This window comes from Geotrypetes seraphini, chromosome 1, assembly GCF_902459505.1.
Source record: "Geotrypetes seraphini chromosome 1, aGeoSer1.1, whole genome shotgun sequence".
Classification (NCBI taxonomy): Eukaryota; Metazoa; Chordata; class Amphibia; order Gymnophiona; family Dermophiidae; genus Geotrypetes; species Geotrypetes seraphini.
Genome location: NC_047084.1, coordinates 116,067,510 through 116,086,989, shown reverse-complemented (window position 1 = coordinate 116,086,989; position 19,480 = coordinate 116,067,510). Strand labels below are relative to the sequence as shown.

Below are 19,480 nucleotides of genomic sequence, written 5' to 3'. Positions count from 1 at the left end.
GACAAGGCAGTGGCTGCTGCCAGAAGGATTCTGGGCTGTATAAAGAGAGGCGTAGTCAGTAGAAGAAAGAAGGTGTTGATGCCCCTGTACAGGTCATTGGTGAGGCCCCACTTGGAGTATTGTGTTCAGTTTTGGAGACCGTATCTGGCGAAAGATGTAAGAAGACTTGAGGCGGTCCAGAGGAGGGCGACGAAAATGATAGGAGGCTTGCACCAGAAGACATATGAGGAGAGACTGGAAGCCCTGAATATGTATACCCTAGAGGAAAGGAGAGACAGGGGAGATATGATTCAGACGTTCAAATACTTAAAGGGTATTAACGTAGAACAAAATCTTTTCCAGAAAAAGGAAAATGGTAAAACCAGAGGACATAATTTGAGGTTGAGGGGTGGTAGATTCAGGGGCAATGTTAGGAAATTCTACTTTACGGAGAGGGTAGTGGATGCCTGGAATGCGCTCCCGAGAGAGGTGGTGGAGAGTAAAACGGTGACGGAGTTCAAAGAAGCGTGGGATGAACACAGAGGATCTAGAATCAGAAAATAATATTAAAGATTGAACTAGGCCAGTTACTGGGCAGACTTGTACGGTCTGTGTCTGTGTATGGCCGTTTGGAGGAGGATGGGCAGGGGAGGGCTTCAATGGCTGGGAGGGTGTAGATGGGCTGGAGTAAGTCTTAACAGAGATTTCGGCAGTTGGAACCCAAGCACAGTACCGGGTAAAGCTTTGGATTCTCGCCCAGAAATAGCTAAGAAGAAAAAAAAAAAAAAAAAAATTTTTTAAATTGAATCAGGTTGGGCAGACTGGATGGACCATTCGGGTCTTTATCTGCCGTCATCTACTATGTTACTATGTTACGAGACCTGCCTCAGGGACTTCGAGGTAAAATTACATTATTTGCCGATGACGCTAAGCTAAGCAACGTTGTGGACAGCGCAACTCTGCCCGACACTATGAGGCAGGACCTACTTTTACTGGAACAATGGTCTAATACTTGGCAACTGAGTTTTAATGCCAAAAAGTGTAAGGTTATGCACCTTGGTAGCGGTAACCCCTGCAGAACATACACCCTGAATAGTGAAAACTTAACAAGAACTGTCGCAGAACGGGACCTGGGTGTAATCATTAGTGAAGATATGAAGACCATCAATCAGGTGGAGAAAGCTTCAACCAAGGCTAGACAGATGCTGGGTTGCATCCGAAGAAGTTTTGTCAGCCGAAAGCCTGAAATTATAATGCAATTGTACAGGTCCATGGTGAGACCTCATCTGGAGTACTGTGTTCAGTTTTGGAGGCCACATTATCAAAAGGATGTGAAGAAAATAGAATCGGTTCAGCGAATGGCCACTAAGATGGTCTCAGGGCTCAAGGATCTCCTATATGAAGAACGTCTAAGCAGGCTGCAGTTATATTCTCTCGAAGAATGCAGAGAGAGGGGAGACATGATATAGACATTCAAATATCTTACAGGCCGTAATGAGATGGAAGAAGATATCTTTTTCCCTACAGGCCCCACGGAAACAAGAGGGCATCCACTCAAACTCAAGGGTGGGAGACTTCATGGTGACATCAGGAAATACTTCTTCACCGAAAGGGTGGTTGATCGCTGGAATGGTCTTCCACGTCAGGTAGTGCTCGACTTCAAAGGACGATGGGATAAACATGTGGGTATGCTCCAGGGCAATGCTTAGGGGGAGGGTTCTTTTAGAGAGAGGATTCTTTGAGTGACAGACTTGTTGGGTCAATGGCCCTTTTCTGCCGTCATACTCTATGTTTCTATGAGCGGTCATGGAGGTACAGGGCTTAAAATAGGCCGAAAAATGAAAATAATTTTTTTTTTTCATTTAAAACCGCAAATAAGCGATTCCGTAGATACGGAATTCGCAAATACGGAGGGGGAAGTGTATCTAATTTCCCCTGTTAGGTACCTATGTCACACCACATCCAAAATATTTTGCCATTGTTTCAACATTTAGTATGACCTTTGAAAATGCACTAGTATTTTCCTCTTAATATTTCTCTGCTTTGTTCCCATATTCTACACTTCTCCCTCCTTATTCGTGGTTTCAGCATTCGCAGTTTCGATTATTCAAGGTTTTTGGCTTGCTGGCTCCTCCCCCCAAATTACATCAGCTTGCATAGAGAAATCGCCCAATTCCCAGCACTTTCTTCACCGTGTTTTGCCTCTCCTTCAGAAACAGGCCAGGTCTCCCATCATGTTATTCGCAGTTTCACCATATTCACGATGGTTTTTAACCCTTTCAGGACCATAAGGATCGTAGGCCAATTTTTGTGGTTTTGACGACATTTTTATGGTAAAAAGGGCTTGCAGATGCCAAAAAAATTGATTTTTTTTGTGAAATATCATTATTTTTATTTAAAAAAAATCACACTTCTGGCTTATGGACAGTGTGGCAAGTGAATCTTCTCGTCAATCTGGCAACGACGCTAATGAATGAATGTCGGAACCAGTTTGTTTACATAAAGGCAGTATCATATGGAATCCGTACGTATCAAATTTAGAACTGTAGACTATCCCAATCAAAATTGATAGGATTTTAAAGTTATGGGACAAATATGTCCCTTGGTCCTGAAAGGGTTAATAGAAAACAGTGGATAACATATGAAAAAGTTATTTTCAGTTTTTCTGTATCTGCGGTTCTGTTAATCTCCTATCACAGCGAATACAGAGGGAGAAGTGTATTCATATTGTGATTCTCTGTCGCCTTGAACCTATTTAGGCATAGAATGACTCAGAAATTGCAGATTTGATTAGATTCAATTTACGATACTTGCAAGCCTGAAGGGGAGGGCGCAGCATTTAAAATAAGAGTTGCAGTAGGATATGAACCTGAATGCCCTGTGCTTGTTACAGGTTTCCAGATCTCGCTGCGTCTTTGTCAGGTAGAAACCGACGTTTCAGCCACCATGTTGTGGCTTTCTTCACGGTGTGCTCTGAAGCCTGCAGTGTGACTTTGGAAATAGTGGGTTCACTGACCTGATTGGGAACAGGGCAGTCCACCAATTTGAATTTTGGCAGGAAAGTCAGTTGGTCAGAAATTTGAATTTTGTTGTGAAAGTCCATAGAATGGAAAAGGTCTCTGGAAGGTTTAAAGATGTTCTCTCAGGGTTTCCGCAGCTGGCATTGTGCTTCTTTCAGGTTTCCGGGTCTCGCTGCGTCTTTGTCAGGTAGAAACCGACTTTTTCAGCCACCATGCTGTGGCTTTCTTCAGGGTGTGCTCTGAAGTCTGCAGTGTGACTTTGGAAATAGTGGGTTCACTGACCTGATTGGGAACAGGGCAGTCCACCAATTTGAATTTTGGCGGGAAAGTCAGTTGGTCAGAAATTTGAATTTTGTTGTGAAAGTCCATAGAATGGAAATGGTCTCTGGTAGGTTTAAAGATGTTCTCTCAGGGTTTCCGCAGCTGGCATTGTGCTTGTTGCAGGATTCCGGGTCTCGCTGCGTCTTTGTCAGGTAGAAACCGACGTTTCAGCCACCATGCTGTGGCTTTCTTCAGAGTGTGCTCTGAAGTCTGCAGTGTGACTTTGGAAATAGTGAGTTCACTGACCTGATTGGGGACAGGGCAGTCCACCAATTTGAATTTTGGCGGGAAAGTCAGTTGGTCAGAAATTTGAATTTTGTTGTGAAAGTCCATAGAATGGAAAAGGTCTCTGGTAGGTTTAAAGATGTTCTCTAAGGGTTTCCGCAGCTGGCATTGTGCTTCTTGCAGGTTTCCGGGTCTCGCTGCGTTATTTTCAGGTTGAAACCAATGTTTCAGCCACCATGCTGTGGCTTTCTTCAGGGTGTGCTCTGAAGTCTGCAGTGTGACTTTGGAAATAGTGAGTTCATTGACCTGATTGGGACAGGGCAGTCCACCAATTTGAATTTTGGCGGGAAAGTCAGTTGGTCAGAATTTGAATTTTGTTGTGAAAGTCCATAGACTGGAAAAGCACGGCTCCCCATGCTAGAAACTGCTGGTGCAGTTTAATAGAAGCGGGGGTTAGTCTTGTTAACCATCCCTTTTTTAACAATTCCTATGAGCGTCGGGAGCAGCGCGGGCCATTCAGTGCGTTTCTCTGCCCTAAAAACTGTTAGCGCAGTTTAATAGAAGAGGGGGTAAGAATGTCATAATGCCCCTGTATCGCTCCATGGTGCGACCTCATCAGGAGAATTTAGTTCAGTTCTGGTCTCCTTATCTCAAGAAAGATATAGTGGTGCTAGAAAAGGTTCAAAGAAGAGCGACCAAGATGGTAAAGGGGATGGAACTCCTCTCCTATGACGAAAGACTAAAACGGTTAGGGCTCTTCAGCTTGGAAAAGAGACGGCTGAGGGGAGATAGGATTGAAGTCTACGAAATCCTGAGTGGACTAGAACGGATACAAGTGGATCGATTTTTCACTCCGTCAAAAATTACAAAGAATAGCGGACACCCGATGAAGTTACAGGGAAATACTCTTAAAACCAACAGGAGGAAATATTTTTTCATCCAAAGAATAGTTAAGCTCTAGAACGCGTTGCTAGAGGATGTGGTAAGAGCAGATAGCATAGCTGGTTTTAATAAAGGTTTGGACAAGTTCCTGGAGGAAAAGTTCATAGTCTGCTTGCCCTGAATCGGTAGCATGGAATATTGCTACACCTTGGGTTTGGGCCAAGTACTGGTGACCTGGATTGGCTACTGGGCTTGATGGACATTTTTTTTTTTTTTTCGCCGGTCCCCCGCGCCGAGGAGAGGAGCGTGGGAGCCCTGCTCCACCCCCTCCCGATCCAGCAGGAGACAATCAACTTTTAAGAGAAGCCGCACCAACGGCATGTGGCCTTTTTTGCCGGTCCCCCGCGCCGAGGAGAGGAGCGTGGGAGCCCTGTTCCGCCCTCCTCCCGATCCAGCAGGAGACAATCAACTTTTAAAAGCAGCTGCACCAACGGCATGCAGCCGTTCGGCGTGCCAACGAAGGCGCACGGCAAAGGCGCGTGCGCCTTAGCTCGCGCCTTTGCGAAGCGTCTGTGCGAGGCGCCTGTGCAGAAGCGCCGTCTTTTCAATCAGGTCACCAAACCCTCAACACTTAAACCCTCAGTGACATTGGCCAATACCCGCAACGGGGCCACCACACCAGTCAGGTGCTGACTCAAACTGATCACCTTCAGAGGAAAATCTGAAACCCCAATCCATGGATTTGGCCCACCTCCACGACAACCCCAGACCTCAGCGTCCGGACTAGACACAGTCCAGGCACCCTACACCGCAGATCCAGACCCAGCTGTCCAACCAGATAAGTATACCTATATTTCACAAATAATCTATGTAATCTACCAACCCACAAGCAAGGCATTGCCAGACAACTACCGTACAGCCGTACAAGCAAAGCTCTGCCTGACAAGACCTACCTGACTAGTATTGTATAGCCGATCAAGTACTGTATAACCAGAACCTGTACAACCTGTATAACCTGTACAACCAGAATCCTGTCTAACAGCACGTCAAGGCTTGCATAACTAGACAGACCTGTTAGCCAGACAGTCATACGTGGCTATCAAGCCAGGTATTTCCAGACAAGTACTGGGTTTTTATTTATTTATTTAGCTATTTTTCTTCCCGTCACCCTCCCTCTCCCTAATCTTGCCCACCTCCCCCTATATCCTCCCTCACCCCCTGACCTCATCTGCATAATCAAGTTAACCCCCTTTAGAGATCGGAGCCATGGCTCTACCAAACTCCCATCAATGCGCACTGTTGCTCCTACTATACCTGATCTGCATCAGAATTTGTACAGCCAACCCTCGATACCCATCTCCAATACCAATTCACTACACCTCACACCGTGAGGCTAAGCCCAAGTTCCCACCATTCCCACCATACAAACCATATGACTACCCAAAGCTAGGTCTACTTCCAACCACAACTCTACCATCCCCCCACACTCCTTCCAAGCCCCGCACTATAAAACAGCGGTCACTAAAAAAACTAACCTACTCCCACTACCTTCCAAACGAAGTCACCGCCCATCAGAACCTATGTGGCTACTACCTAAGCATAAGATCGATGAGGAACAAATCCATCTTGATCAAGGATTGGCTGAACGCAATTAATCCGGACTTTTTACTACTCACAGAAACTTGGCTACTATCAGATAGCGACATAATTATCAAAGATTGCCTCTCCCCAGGCTTCAAGATTATAACTCTAGCTAGAACCTGGGGAAGGGGAGGAGGATTAGCAATAATCTACCGAGACTGCTTAAATTGCGCTGTTCTTAACTCGGAAGCTTCGCCCAACTTAGAGATATTATCAGTATCGCTAACCTCAAAAACCCTAACAGCCTCCCTAACAACTATTTTGTTCTATGTCCCACCAAAAAAATGGAACCTAGCCAAGGAAGACTTCATGGAATTTTTGATAACCAACTCACTAGCAAGCCCATACAACTTACTATGTGGTGATATCAACATTCACCTAGAGCAAACAGACCAACCAGAAATCTCAGATTTTTGGTCACTCATCTCTCAATTAGACTACTTCATACCACCCCCAACCAAAACCCACCAAAAAGGTCATCAGTTAGACCTGGTGACTTTCTCTTCTAAAGAACCAATCAACCCCAAACTCTACTGGAAAGAAGATAACTGGTCGGACTCCCTATGGTCCGACCACAGACTATGTAACTTCACTATTGACTGCCAGCAAAGAACCAACATAAACAATAAAACAAGAACTAATAAAACCCACACTTCCAGAGGCAAGATCGACCCAATAGAATTCTGGTCCCACTATGAGAATATCATTACTCAGAATGCAGAAACAGATCAATTCATGTCCTCATGGACTATGGACAGCACAATCATTCTAAACAAAATTGCCCCCTTAAAAACCCGCAGAATGAGAAACACAAATCTTGAGGGATGGTTCGACTCCGAGCTGCTACTACTAAAGAGAGACGTAAGAAAGTCAGAAAGACTGTGGTCTAAATCTGGTACTCAAGAGCACAGGGCTGTGTGGAGATCAAAAGTAAAAAGCTACAAAAACCTCAACAAGGAAAAACGAAAAAACTTCTACGCCCAAAAAATAGGAAACGTCACAAACAACAGTAGAAACCTTTTCAACCTGGTCAACGACCTCTACAACCTCGAGACACTCACGAACACCCGGGAGGATTCCACCTTAACAGCCAGCACCCTAGAAGACTTCTTCAATTCCAAAATACAAAAATTAAGATCATCTATAACGCCCCCTGCCAACCCCCACGGGGACTTCCCAATCCTCAATGACACAAACACATCCAACAGTGCACTAGGGTCCAGAACCGACCTAAGCTGGAACCATTTCACATCCATAGACTGGCTATCCTTTAGCAAATACTACAACAAATAAAACAACTCCTACTGCAGACTGGATACTTGCCCCCCAAATGTCATGAAAACAGCCCCAGCCCACTTCAAAGCCAACATGCTGTCATGGGTCAACGCTCTACTATCCGCCGGAAACTTCCCAGCAGAGCAAGGCCACATCCTGATAACTCCAATTATAAAAAACTCAAAAGAACTCCCCAACATCCCATCTAATACAGGCCTATCGCCAGCATCCCACTAGTCACCAAAATAACTGAGGGAGCAGTAAATGCTGAACTCACCACCTACCTGGACAAATTCGACATCTTACACGACAATCAATCAGGCTTTCGCGCTGGCCACAGCACCGAAACCATCATTGCCTCACTACTCGACCACCTGCACTCACTCTTCAGCCAGGGCTCCAGCGCCCTAATCTTGCAACTTGACCTAAGCAGTGCTTTCGATCTAGTTGATCACACCATTCTCCTAAACTGCCTTGCACACATCGGCATCTCCGGACAAGTCCTCAGCTGGTTCAACGGGTTTCTAAAAAATAGATCTTACAGAGAGATCAAGAACGACTCCTTCTCCCACAGCTGGGACAACTCTTGTGGCGTCCCCCAGGGCTCACCTCTATCCCCCACCCTATTCAATATCTATCTCGTCTCCCTGGGAAACCTACTGCACAGCTTCAAGCTAAAATTCTTCATTTACGCAGACGACATCACAATAATCATCCCACTAACCAGTTTCACCCTAGAGCTGCTTAACTCTATATCACACCTACTCAGGCAGATAGAACTCTGGATGCTATCCTATAAACTAAAACTAAACGCTGATAAAACTAAATTCTTCCTGGCCTCCCCCAATGATAAATTCAAAAATACCTCAATCCAAGTGAATGGATCGGACTTCCCCCTAGAACAAACCCTAAAAATACTAGGAGTCACCCTAGACAAACACCTCTCCCTTGAGAAGCACACGGATCTTACCGTCAGGAAATGCTTCTCGGCGCTCTAGAAACTCCGCACCATAAAAAAATACTTTGATGACAACTCATTCCGAATGCTAGTACAATCCTCCATTCTCAGCATCCTCGATTATTGCAACATCATTTACCTAGGCGCCATGAAGAAAACCACCAGGAGACTAAAACTGATTCAGAACACTGCCGTCCGCCTGATATTTGGTCTAAACAAATGGGAACATATCACCCCTTTCTACCATAAACTGCACTGGCTGCCATTTGAATCCAGAGTCCTGTTCAAGTTCGCATGCCTCAGCTTCAAATCGGTATTTGGTCTATCCCCAAGCTACCTCATCCCCCCACTTTAAATTAAATCACAACAATAAGAACTCTCGCAGAATTCATCTGTTCGCCTTCCCCTCCCTAAAACTATGTCATCTCAAACGATTCGTTGACAAAACCTTCTCCTTCCAGGCAGCCAAACTAAACTCATGGTTTGCCCAAATTATACTTGACGCCCCCACTTACCTGGACTTAAAAAAAACCCTCAAAACTCACTTATTCCACGGACAGAATCCCTAACACTCCCACTTGCTTCTTCTACTCCCTTCATTACACATGAACCTCCACCTTCCCCCCCCCCAATGTACCCTCCAAACCAATTAACGTCACTGACCGATATGTTTTTCCCTGTAAAAAAAAAATAAAAACCCTCCTATTGTATACTCTTGTATATTCCTTCTATATATTCCTTAAATATTCCTACTGTACTCTATTGTATATTATGTCAACTTCATTGACCTGTACTCTACAAAAAATTGTTCTGTAAACTTCGACATGTACATTCCAAAAATTGTTAATTCCAATGTTATCTCGTGTGTAATCTTATTAACTGCTGTGAACCGCCTAGAACTCTCTGGGTATGGCGGTATACAAAATAAAGTTATTATTATTATTATTCTTATGTTCTTAAATCTCCCAACCACAAAAAATCCAAAGTACAGATGTATATTTCACTCCATGCTAACCTTCCTGGGAGTGACCTGGCAGAATCAATCAGAACAGCGCCTAGCTACATCTTGTGAAACTGAAAATCCTTCTCTTTGTTGCTTGAACTTCAAATGAATCTCGATCCACATCCTTCCTGCTAGCCAGTCACTTTCCCTCTCCTCTCCTCCCCTCTCCCCCTTCCTTTCCCTGCTTCACCCTCTCTCTTCCTTCTTTCTGTAAGTTACCTTGAATGCACGATGCACAAATAGAAAATTAGATTAGACAAGTGACCCTGAATACATTCCAACTGCTTAGAATCCCCAAATGAATCAGAGCTCCTTTTAATGCAAGTAGAAGAGGAGAAACCAAACTATCCCATCTTCTGTGCAAGTACTCTTTGATCTGATTACACAGAGAACCCTGAATTACCCTGGGGATGGTGATCATGGGAGATTTCGAGCTACACATCAAAACCCGAGATACCACCACAGCTGTCTTCCTGGACACGATGACAGATCTAGGATTCAACAAGTGATCGATTCTTCAACCCATGAAAAAAGGGGTCACGTACAAGAGGTTGACATCCCAGAATATTGTGATAACAGCATTGAAATGACATCCCTATCGTGGACAGACCATTTTCTAATTAGGTTTTCCCCCAAGTGACCACCTGAAAAAAAAAAAAATGACACCTCCCAGAGTTTGAAAGGAGATCAGAGACAAGAAAAAGCTGACCGCTGAGAACTTCATAGAGGCATTGGACTATCCTTGGATGAAACGACAACTATAGTGTCCGAACAGGTTGATATTTGGAATATACTCTTAGCTCTGGAGCCGCCATCAGCTGGGCAGACGGGGAGAACGGCAGCTGCAGGCAGGAGAAGGAGCTGAATTGCTCTTCTGAGCAGGCACCAGGAAAATTGGTCCCAACACAGTATTTTGTTCCGGTGTTGTCAGAGCATTGTGCATCCTACCCTGAGACAGGGGATTTGCTTTGGTGTTAGTACTGCTAGATTTCTCAACAGCGGTTTACACTGCAAATCATGATATTACCAGCATAGTATCGGAAGACTGAAGGGTGGCCAACATGATGCCAATGTTTAAATAGGGTTCCAGAGGTGATCCAGGAAATTATAGACCAGTGAGTCTGACGTTGGTGCCCATGGTAGAGACTATTATAAAGAACAAAATGACAGAACATATACGTAAGCATAGATTAATGAGAGAAAGCCAACATGGTTTTAGTCAAGGGAAATCTTGCCTCACCAATCTACTGCATTTCTTTGAAGGGGTGAATGAACATGTGGATAAAGGTGAACCGGTTGATCTTGTGTATTTGGATTTTCAAAAGGCATTTGACAAAGTACCTCATGAAAGACTTCTCAGGAAATTAGAAAGTCATGGGATAGGAGGTAATGACCTTTTGTGGATTGAGAACTGGTTGAAAGAAAAGAGTGGGTTTCAATGGTCAACATTCTCAATGGAGAAGGGTAAATAGTGGGGTTCACTAGGGGTCTGTGCTGGGATCGCTGCTTTTTAACATATTACCATATTTCTCGCTCCATAAGACATACTTTTTTTCCACCCAAAAGTGGGTGCAAATCCCGGTGCGTCTTATGCAGCGAAGATACAAATTTTGTTACCCCCCCCGCCTTTTTAAACCCGTCTGCCGCCACCGCACCACCTTTGTAAACCCGCCCGCTGCCACTGCCGTCACACCACCTTTTCTTTAACCTCCCGCCCATCCATCCATCATTGTACCTTTTTAACTTGGTGGTCCAGCGTGTATTTATTTTAGTATTTCTATACCACTTATAACCTAAGTGGTTTACATTCAGGTACTCAAGCATTTTTCCCTGTCTGTCCTGGTAGGTTCACAATCTATCTAATGTACCTGGGGCAATGGGGGGATTAAGTGACTTGCCCAGGGTCACAAGGGGCAGTGTGGATCTATCTAATGTACCTGGGGCAATGGGGGGATTAAGTGACTTGCCCAGGGTCACATGGAGCAGCGTGGGTTTGAACCCACAACCTCAGGGTGCTGAAGCTGTAGCTTTAACCACTGTGCCAATCTAGAAATCAAAGTGAAGCAAAAGTGAGCCAAGTATAGGACAATCGAGCCACTGTGACATCACTGATGAGGTTGGCTCTTATTGGTGGAATGAGGCATTATGATGTCACAATGCCAGCTCTGGTTATCAGAGGCTGAAACTTTTCACAATATTTATTTATTCAATTTTCTATACCGTTCTCCCAGGGGAGCTCAGAATGGTTTACATGAATTTGTTCAGGTCCTCAAGCATTTTCCCCTGTCTGTCCTGGTGGGTTCACACTCTATCTAATGTACCTGGTGCAATAGGGGGATTAAGTGACTTGCCCGGTGTCACAAGGAGCAGCGTGGGTTTGAACCCACAACCTCAGGGTGCTGAGGCTGTAACTCCAAGCAGTGCGCCACACACTCCTAAAAGAGGTCCATAGGCCATTATTGAGATGGCTTGGAGAAATCCACCGCTTATTCCTACGATATGCAGCCTGAAATCTGTTTTACTGTTTGAGATCTTGCCAGGTACATGGGACCTGGGTTGGCCGCTGTTGGAAACAAGATGGGCTGGGCTGATGGATCTTCGGTCTGTCCCAATTATGCTTGCACTTTATAGCTTCATAGAGGCAGTGCAGGGTTTTTGCAGCATAGGCACTGTCAAGTCTCACATAAACTTATCAGGTGTGGTTGATGGGGGGGGGGGGAGTTGGGGGTTGAGATGTGGCAGGATTTGAGCACCAGCTCTCAGAAGATATAAAATGCTGTGCCAGAGTCAGGCTGCTGCCCCACAAATATTTCCACCCTGGGCAAATGCCCAATCCACCTAGTGGCAGTTTTACCCCAGGTATAAGGGGGAGGGGGGTTGGTTTTTTAAAATCCAATTTCCTCTTTTTCCTTTGGCTCAACGGGAACCAAGATTTGAATCTAGGTGGTGGAGTGCTTGGTAATCGATTGAGGATGTCTATCCTTCGAGATCAGGAAACTGGGGTGCTCTGTACAATGATTCACTGACTGAACTCTTTGGACATAACAGAGAAGGAGGTCTAGGATTTGATTGGACTGTAAATGATTATTAATAATAGAAGAAAGAGGATGAGGGAAAATCTAAATAACAGCAGAATGCAGTTTAAATCTAAACGGAGGATCATGAGTAGGGTTACCCTATGGCTCCAGAAAAAGGAGGACGGATTGGAAGTAATACCCGGATGTCTCAATCCATCCTCCTTTTTCTGGAGCCATAGGGTAACCCTACTCATGAGCCTTCGTCCTAACACTTTGTGGATTGCTTTTTTATACCTCCTCCCAGAACCAAATCGAATACTTAACTGGCATCATTGCACGGTAACTAGAGAATGACACGGTGGATGTTGCCCACGGCTGGCCCCAAGTAGCTGCGGGTAACCCGCTAAAACAGTGGAGGGGGGAAAGGTGCTCACCGCAGGCGCTGGGACAAGGCCATCTACTGCTCCGTGAAGCGGTGAACGGCCTTGTCCCTGCAGTTAAGGGAGGGAACGTGCGCGGTCACCGATCGCGTGCGGCCTCCTCCCTCCTTTCTCCATTCCCTCCTTTCCCTCCTACGAATCTGTCTCCCTCCCTCCTTTCCCCTTACCTTTGTGGTGCATTTTAAGGTTTCAGAGTCCTTGTTGACAGCCGCCAGAGCCCATGTGCATCGCATGCGTGTGTGGGCAGAAGCTTCTCCTCGGACGCAACTTCCGGTGGCGTCAGAGGAGAAGCTTCTGCCCACACATGCACATGATACACGTAGACTCCGGCGCCTTTCATTTTGTGAACTTTTTAGTAGGGCGGTATATAAGAATTCAGTTTATTATTATTGCTACTCTGAAACCTTAAAACGTGCCGAGAAGGTAAGGGGGAGGGAGGGAGATGCACGGACCGCGCGAGGGGTGCCAAAGGGCATTGAGGTGGCGAGAGGGAAAGGTGGATGCTGCGGAGACGGGGATGGGGCGGTGAAGGGGACAACGGGGCGGTGACGGAGACGGTGGGGACAGGGCGGTGAAGGGGACGATGGTCCGGTGACGGGGACAGATTTTTTCTCCGTGTCATTCTCTAATGGTACCTATAACCTCCTTCTCAATCTGCAACTTCCCCAGCACCACCAGATTAGCTTCTGGGTAACATCCTAATGCTCTCTCTCTCCCTTACTATTTACAGGATACGAGTGAGAAAAAAGGGAAAAGACCAGGCAAAGAATCGGGACTTTATTTCAGTGGTACACCTGAAGGCGTTGCCCAGTAAGTTCCAGGTTATTAGAATTATGAGTGTGCAGTGTACCGAGTGCATCCCACTGCTGCCAGATGCCGTTTACCATCAGCAGATCATGTGTGTACAGTTACCCCCTGCTACTCTCCGTGCTGTCCTCGAGTGGGGCAAGTTGCAGAAAAATATGAAGAACACTTGTGTCTGCCTGTCAGATCTGCCCTGAATGAGCGACATGTCCTGGGGCTTGCTTGATGTATTTCCATGAGGAACAGCAAACTGCAATTAAGTCGGAATCAGTTAAAGCAGGGATGTCCAACCTTGATCCTTTACCCAGTTGGGTCTTCAGGACTTCCCCAATGAATAGACGGGAGGTCTATTTGCATACAATGGAGGCGGTGCATGCAAATAAATCTCATGTACCGTATTTGCCGGCGTATAAGACGACTTTTCAGTACCTTAAAATCCTCCCCAAAGTCGGGGGTCGTCTTATACGCCGGGTACTGTTTACATGCCCTTACTTTACATTAGAGAGCTGCACGGGGACGCCCCTAGGGTCGCGGGGATCCCGTGGGGACGCCTCCGAGGGTCGCGGGGCTGGATGTACTCAGTCTTCTGGATGTACGCGGCTCTTCTTCTCCCTACCTTCTCTGCTTGCAGCACAGAGCCGAACGGAAGTCTTCCCGACGTCAGCGCTGACGTCGGAGGGGAGGGAGGGCTTAAACAAACCTTAAACAAAACCCTCCCTCCCTCCGACGTCAGCGCTGACGTCGGGAAGACTTCCGTTCGGCTCTGTGCTGCAGGCAGGGCAGATAAGGAGAAGGAGAGTAGCCTCGCGGTTCGAGTGGCTACCAAGGGAGAGGGGCGGCCGCCCCGCCCCGGTTGCAGCACAGCCGGCCAGGTTCCCTTACTTTTGTGGCACTTCCCCGACCGACCGATAACAGCCCGGGTCCGACAATCCTCCCTGCCCTGTAGCCGCGAATCTAAATTACCTTCTTACAGCAGCTGTAAGAAGGTAATTTAGATTCGCGGTTAAGGGCAGGAAGGTTTGTCGGACCGGGGCTGTTGTCGGTCGGTCGGGGAAGTGCCACAAAAGTAAGGGGACCTGGCCGGCTGTGCTGCAACCGGGGCGGTAGAGAAGGAGGGGGGGAGAAGGACGCTGAAATACCATGGTGAAGACAGGAGGGGGGGGGAAGGACTCTGAAAGCACTTGAAGACAGAGGAGGGAGAAGAACGCTGAAAGCACATGGGGGAATACAAAGGGGTGGAGAAGGAAGAAGGGGTCGTCTTATACGGCGAGTATAACACAAAACTCTATTTTTTAACTAAAAGTTGGGGGGTCGTCTTATACGCCCAGTCGTCTTATACGCCGGCAAATACGGTATATTTATTGGGGAAATCCCGAAAACCTGACTGGCTCTTGATGACCGAGGTTGGACACCTCCGCGTTAGAGAAATACTAGACATTAGGATGTGATAAGTGTGTTATTGGTGCGTTTCAATATAGCAATGCAACGTGAGCATTATTTTATTTATTAAAAAATTTCCTTAGCGCATACATAAAATCTTGTTTCTCTATGATTACCACATATAACATAGACCTGTCTCAACAAACCTCACGGTCGTCCCTGTTGTAGACAGGGATAGAACGCAAATTCAATCCATTCAGAAATACAAGCAAGCTTTAGAAACATAGAAACAGACGGCAGATAAGGGCCACGGCCCATCTAGTCTGCCCACCCTAATGGCCCACCCCCCTAACTACCTCCATGAAGAGATCCCACATGCCAAATAGAAACATAAACATAGAAACATAGAAACAGACGGCAGATAAGGGCCCACGGCCCATCCAGTCTGCCCACCTTAATGTCCCTCCCCTACCTTTGCCCTGTGAATAGATCCCATGTGCCGATCCCATTTGGCCTTAAAATCAGGCACGCTGCTGGCCTCAATCACCTGTAGTGGAAGACTATTCCAGCGATCAACCACTCTTTCAGTGAAAAAGAATTTCCTGGTGTCACCTCGTAGTTTCCCGCCCCTGATTTTCAACGGATGCCCTCTTGTTGCCGTGGGACCCTTGAAAAAGAAGATATCTTCCTCCGCCTCGATGCGGCCCGTAAGATACTTGAACGTCTCGATCATGTCCCCCCTCTCTCTGCGCTCCTCGAGCGAGTATAGCTGTAATTTGTCAAGCCGTTTTTCGTACGGTAGATCCTTGAGTCCCGAGACCATCCGGGTGGCCATTCTCTGCACCGACTCCAGTCTCAGCACATCCTTGCGATAATGCGGCCTCCAGAATTGCACACAGTATTCCAGGTGGGGCCTCACCATGGATCTATACAATGGCATAATGACTTCCGCCTTACGACTGACGAAACCCCTTCGTATGCAGCCCATGATTTGTCTTGCCATCATACATTGCTGTCAAAAAATTCTAAAAGGCAATTATCAACTGAAATACAGTACTCCCCCGATATTCGCGGGGGTTCCGTTCCAGGAACCCCGGCAAATGTTGAAAAACCGCAAATACGATTTTTAACAGGGGAGACAGGAGAGGGCAGCCAGAGCGCCGGCGAGTGAAGGAAATCACTCGCGGTCTGCTCCGACCGCCTCTTCCTGTACTAAAGTCGGGCCTCACCAATCAGGAGCTGCTTTGACACTTTAGTAGAGGAAGAGGCGGTCGGAGCAGACCGCGAGTGATTTCCTTCACTCGCCGGCGCTCCGGCTGCCTGGTCATTCACGGTCGGAAAATACCGTGAATGACTGGGACCGCAACGCGAATTTGCGGGGCAGCATAGGAAGGCATTGGCAAATAATTGAGTTTTCAACATTTTTTTAAAAATTCATCCTCCCCGTAAAGAAACGCAAGATACCAGGCAAGTCATTCCATAATTCTACACTATTATAAGCCTGCTACTGAGTATTATCACAGGAATATCACATCATAAGGTGCCTTAACCTAGGAAATATAGTCAAGGCTCCTCGTTGCCATGATTCTACAGTTTTGGAAAGGGCCTTCCCAAAGTCTGTGCAGACAGAAGGGACAGGGAAGACTGGGACACAAAAATTGCCCCCTGTCCCCTGTGTTGGTTGCAGCACAGTGGCTGGGATTGGGGCAATAAGGGGAGTGGGCGCTATAGGGTACAGATCCAGTCGGGATGCTCCTGCAGTGGGAAGGGCAGCAAAATTTGACCCATTCTGTGGAATTCCCCAAGAAATCACCATTGGAACAACAATAGGCATTGGTTTTCTTTCTTTTGCTCTCCTTCCCCACATCAATCCCGACCTGTTAGGAGGAGGAGGGGCCTGATTCTATAAACGGCACCATTGTAAATCAACCATGTGGCACCATTTATAGAATTATGTCTAGCGGCGTCTATGAGGGGACGCTGAAAAGTTCTCAGCCTCACCAAGAAGAGAACGACGTGGAGCCGTGAAACTTACAAGTTATTCCACACTTTTCTTGACATTTTTCATTTTATTTCATGTCATTGAAACAAAAAATGTCAAGAAAAGTGTGGAATAACTTGTAAGTTTCACGGCTCCACGTCGTTCTCTTCTTGGTGGGGCTGAAAACTTTTCAATGTCCCCTCATATTGTGATAGTAACATAGTAACATAGTAGATGACGGCAGATAAAGACCCGAATGGTCCATCCAGTCTGCCCAACCTGATTCAATTTAAATTTTTTTTTTTTTTTTTTTTTTTCTTAGCTATTTCTGGGCAAGAATCCAAAGCTTTACCCGGTACTATGCTTGGGTTCCAACTGCCGAAATCTCTGTTAAGACTTACTCCAGCCCATCTACACCCTCCCATAATGCCTCATTCCACCAATGCCTAAGAGCCAACCTCATCAGTGATGTCACAATGGCTTGATTGTCCATCTACTTGGCTCACATGAGAACATTAGAGTTGCCCTACTGGGACAGACCGAAGGTCCAATAAACCCAGTATCCTGTTTCCAATAGTGGCCATCCCAGGTCCCAAGTACCTAGCTAGATCCCAAGTAGTAAAATAGATTCTATGCTGCTTATCCTAGAAATAAGCGGTGGATTTCCCCTAGCCATCTCAATAATGGCCTATGAATTTTTCTTTTAGGACGTTAGCCAAACTTTTTTTAAACCCAGCTAAGCTAACTGCTTTTACCACATTACTCGGCATTGAATTCCAGAGTTTAATTACAGTTTACTGGTAATTACAGTACATATTAACCACAGTGCAGGGGTTTTCCTAATCCTAGAACACTTATAACATGGTTTTTTTTGGTGGGGGAAGAGTAGAGGGGCTCTTAGCAGGGAATGAATAATTCTTTTTGTTAAGTGGATTCCTTCAGTGGCTAGAGAGTCACCTGATTCATGTTCTTTTTTTTTTTTTTTTTTCTTTTATTATCTCTGCAGGGACGCAGATTTTATAGTGATATCATTGGCCCTCATAGGGTCACCTGTTAAAAAACCAAATACACCACCCCGCCACTTTTGGCCAGATTATCGGACAGTCGGCTCCAGCCCAGATACTTTCTTCTCAAAGTGAAAAAGGTTCCCCTTTTATTTCCCTTTCATTCTGGACCGGAACCCAGGAGCTGCCTTGGGAATCTATGACACTCTCCTTCCCCACTTACAACACCCCCAGCGAGGGAGAATCATTGATCACGAGGAGAACGAAGACTGCCGATATCGGAACTGTGATGAGAGGAGCCCCCGTCTCATGCGCAGAGAAATTTTGGCCTCTTCCTAACTAAAACAGGATGGAGAAAGGAGGAGACCATACAAGTGCTGGCCGGTCCACCTGCAGTAATTGATGACGCCTTGTGTCTGAGGTCATCCTTGGAGCTGGTTAGGCAGCCCTCGAGAGGAGGTTGAGGATGATTTTATCTGGCCGGTATCTAGTTGTATCAGATGCCCTCTATGGCCGTCTCTAATGTCTGCTTCACCTGTAGATGTACAATATCATATGAATGAACGCAACGTAACCAGTTCCTCCTGAGACACAGTCAGACAGCAGCCTACAGGTAATGTGGAAGAAAAGTAGGTGATGAGATACAGGCGGAAATTTAGCAAACTGTCTCCAAGAACCAGGTGAATATCTGGAGGCTTTGAGCAGCTGACTGCCACGGGCTCAATATCAAGCCCATTAATTACAAAAAGTCACATTACACAAATGTATGCAAACCTTGAGCTGCTGCGGAAACCCCAGGGGCTGTGACCAGCAGCCAGGGAGAACCTGCCTGCACAGACTTGCTGGAATTTTTGCATCAGAGCAGAGCATGGACCCTCCTGTCCTTTGGGCATTAACTCCACCACGCTGCTCCTTCCGGCTCAGGGCACGGTAGTTCAGGGGCTAAGTTGAACTCAAATGAATGTGTGACCCAATGAACAATGAATCCGTGCTTATGCTCTGCCGTTGGGTGCTACTTTCTTTGAGGTAAACAGGGGATGCCACCCATAGAGATCCTAAAGGACTATTTGGGAGGGGGGGGAGGGGTTGATGGGGGGAAGAGAAGAATTTGCTGGCTCTAACTAATTCTAATGAGGTGCATGCCATATGAAGGTAGCTGGAGTTGGTTTGGCTATGTAAGAATCCCACTTTGTCGGGAAGGACACATCATTTTCTCCAAAGTTATTCACATGACTAAAATGGTGTCAGGTCAAAACCGCGGAAGACAAAGGCGCGCGCCGACAACTGAATGCAGCACGAAGGCGCGCGCCGAAGAAAATAACTGTTTTTAGGGGCTCCGACGGGGGTGTGTGTGGGGGGGAACCCCCACCCACTTTACTTTATACAGATCGCACCGCATTGTGGGGGCGTTGTGGGTGGTTTGGGGGTTGTAATCCCCCACATTTTACTGAAAACTTCACTTTTTCCCTAAAAACAGGGAAAAAGTTAAGTTTACAGTATAATGAGGGGGGTTACAACCCCCCAAACCACCCACAATGCCGCCGCGATCT

The 19,480-nt window shown here is 46.4% G+C and overlaps 1 protein-coding gene across 2 annotated transcripts in view; it reads left to right on the top strand.

Moving 5' to 3' along the window:
- Window positions 1–19,215, top strand: part of IL11RA (interleukin 11 receptor subunit alpha) — a 205,978-nt gene extending 186,763 nt beyond the window's left edge. For both annotated transcript variants that reach the window (XM_033936489.1, XM_033936499.1), the window contains exons 11-12: window positions 13,492–13,571; window positions 17,933–19,215. In XM_033936489.1, coding sequence (XP_033792380.1) covers window positions 13,492–13,571; window positions 17,933–17,949 — 97 coding nt within the window. In that variant the 3' untranslated portion in view covers window positions 17,950–19,215. The remainder of the gene's footprint in view (window positions 1–13,491; window positions 13,572–17,932) is intronic.
- Window positions 19,216–19,480: the final 265 nt, after the last annotated feature.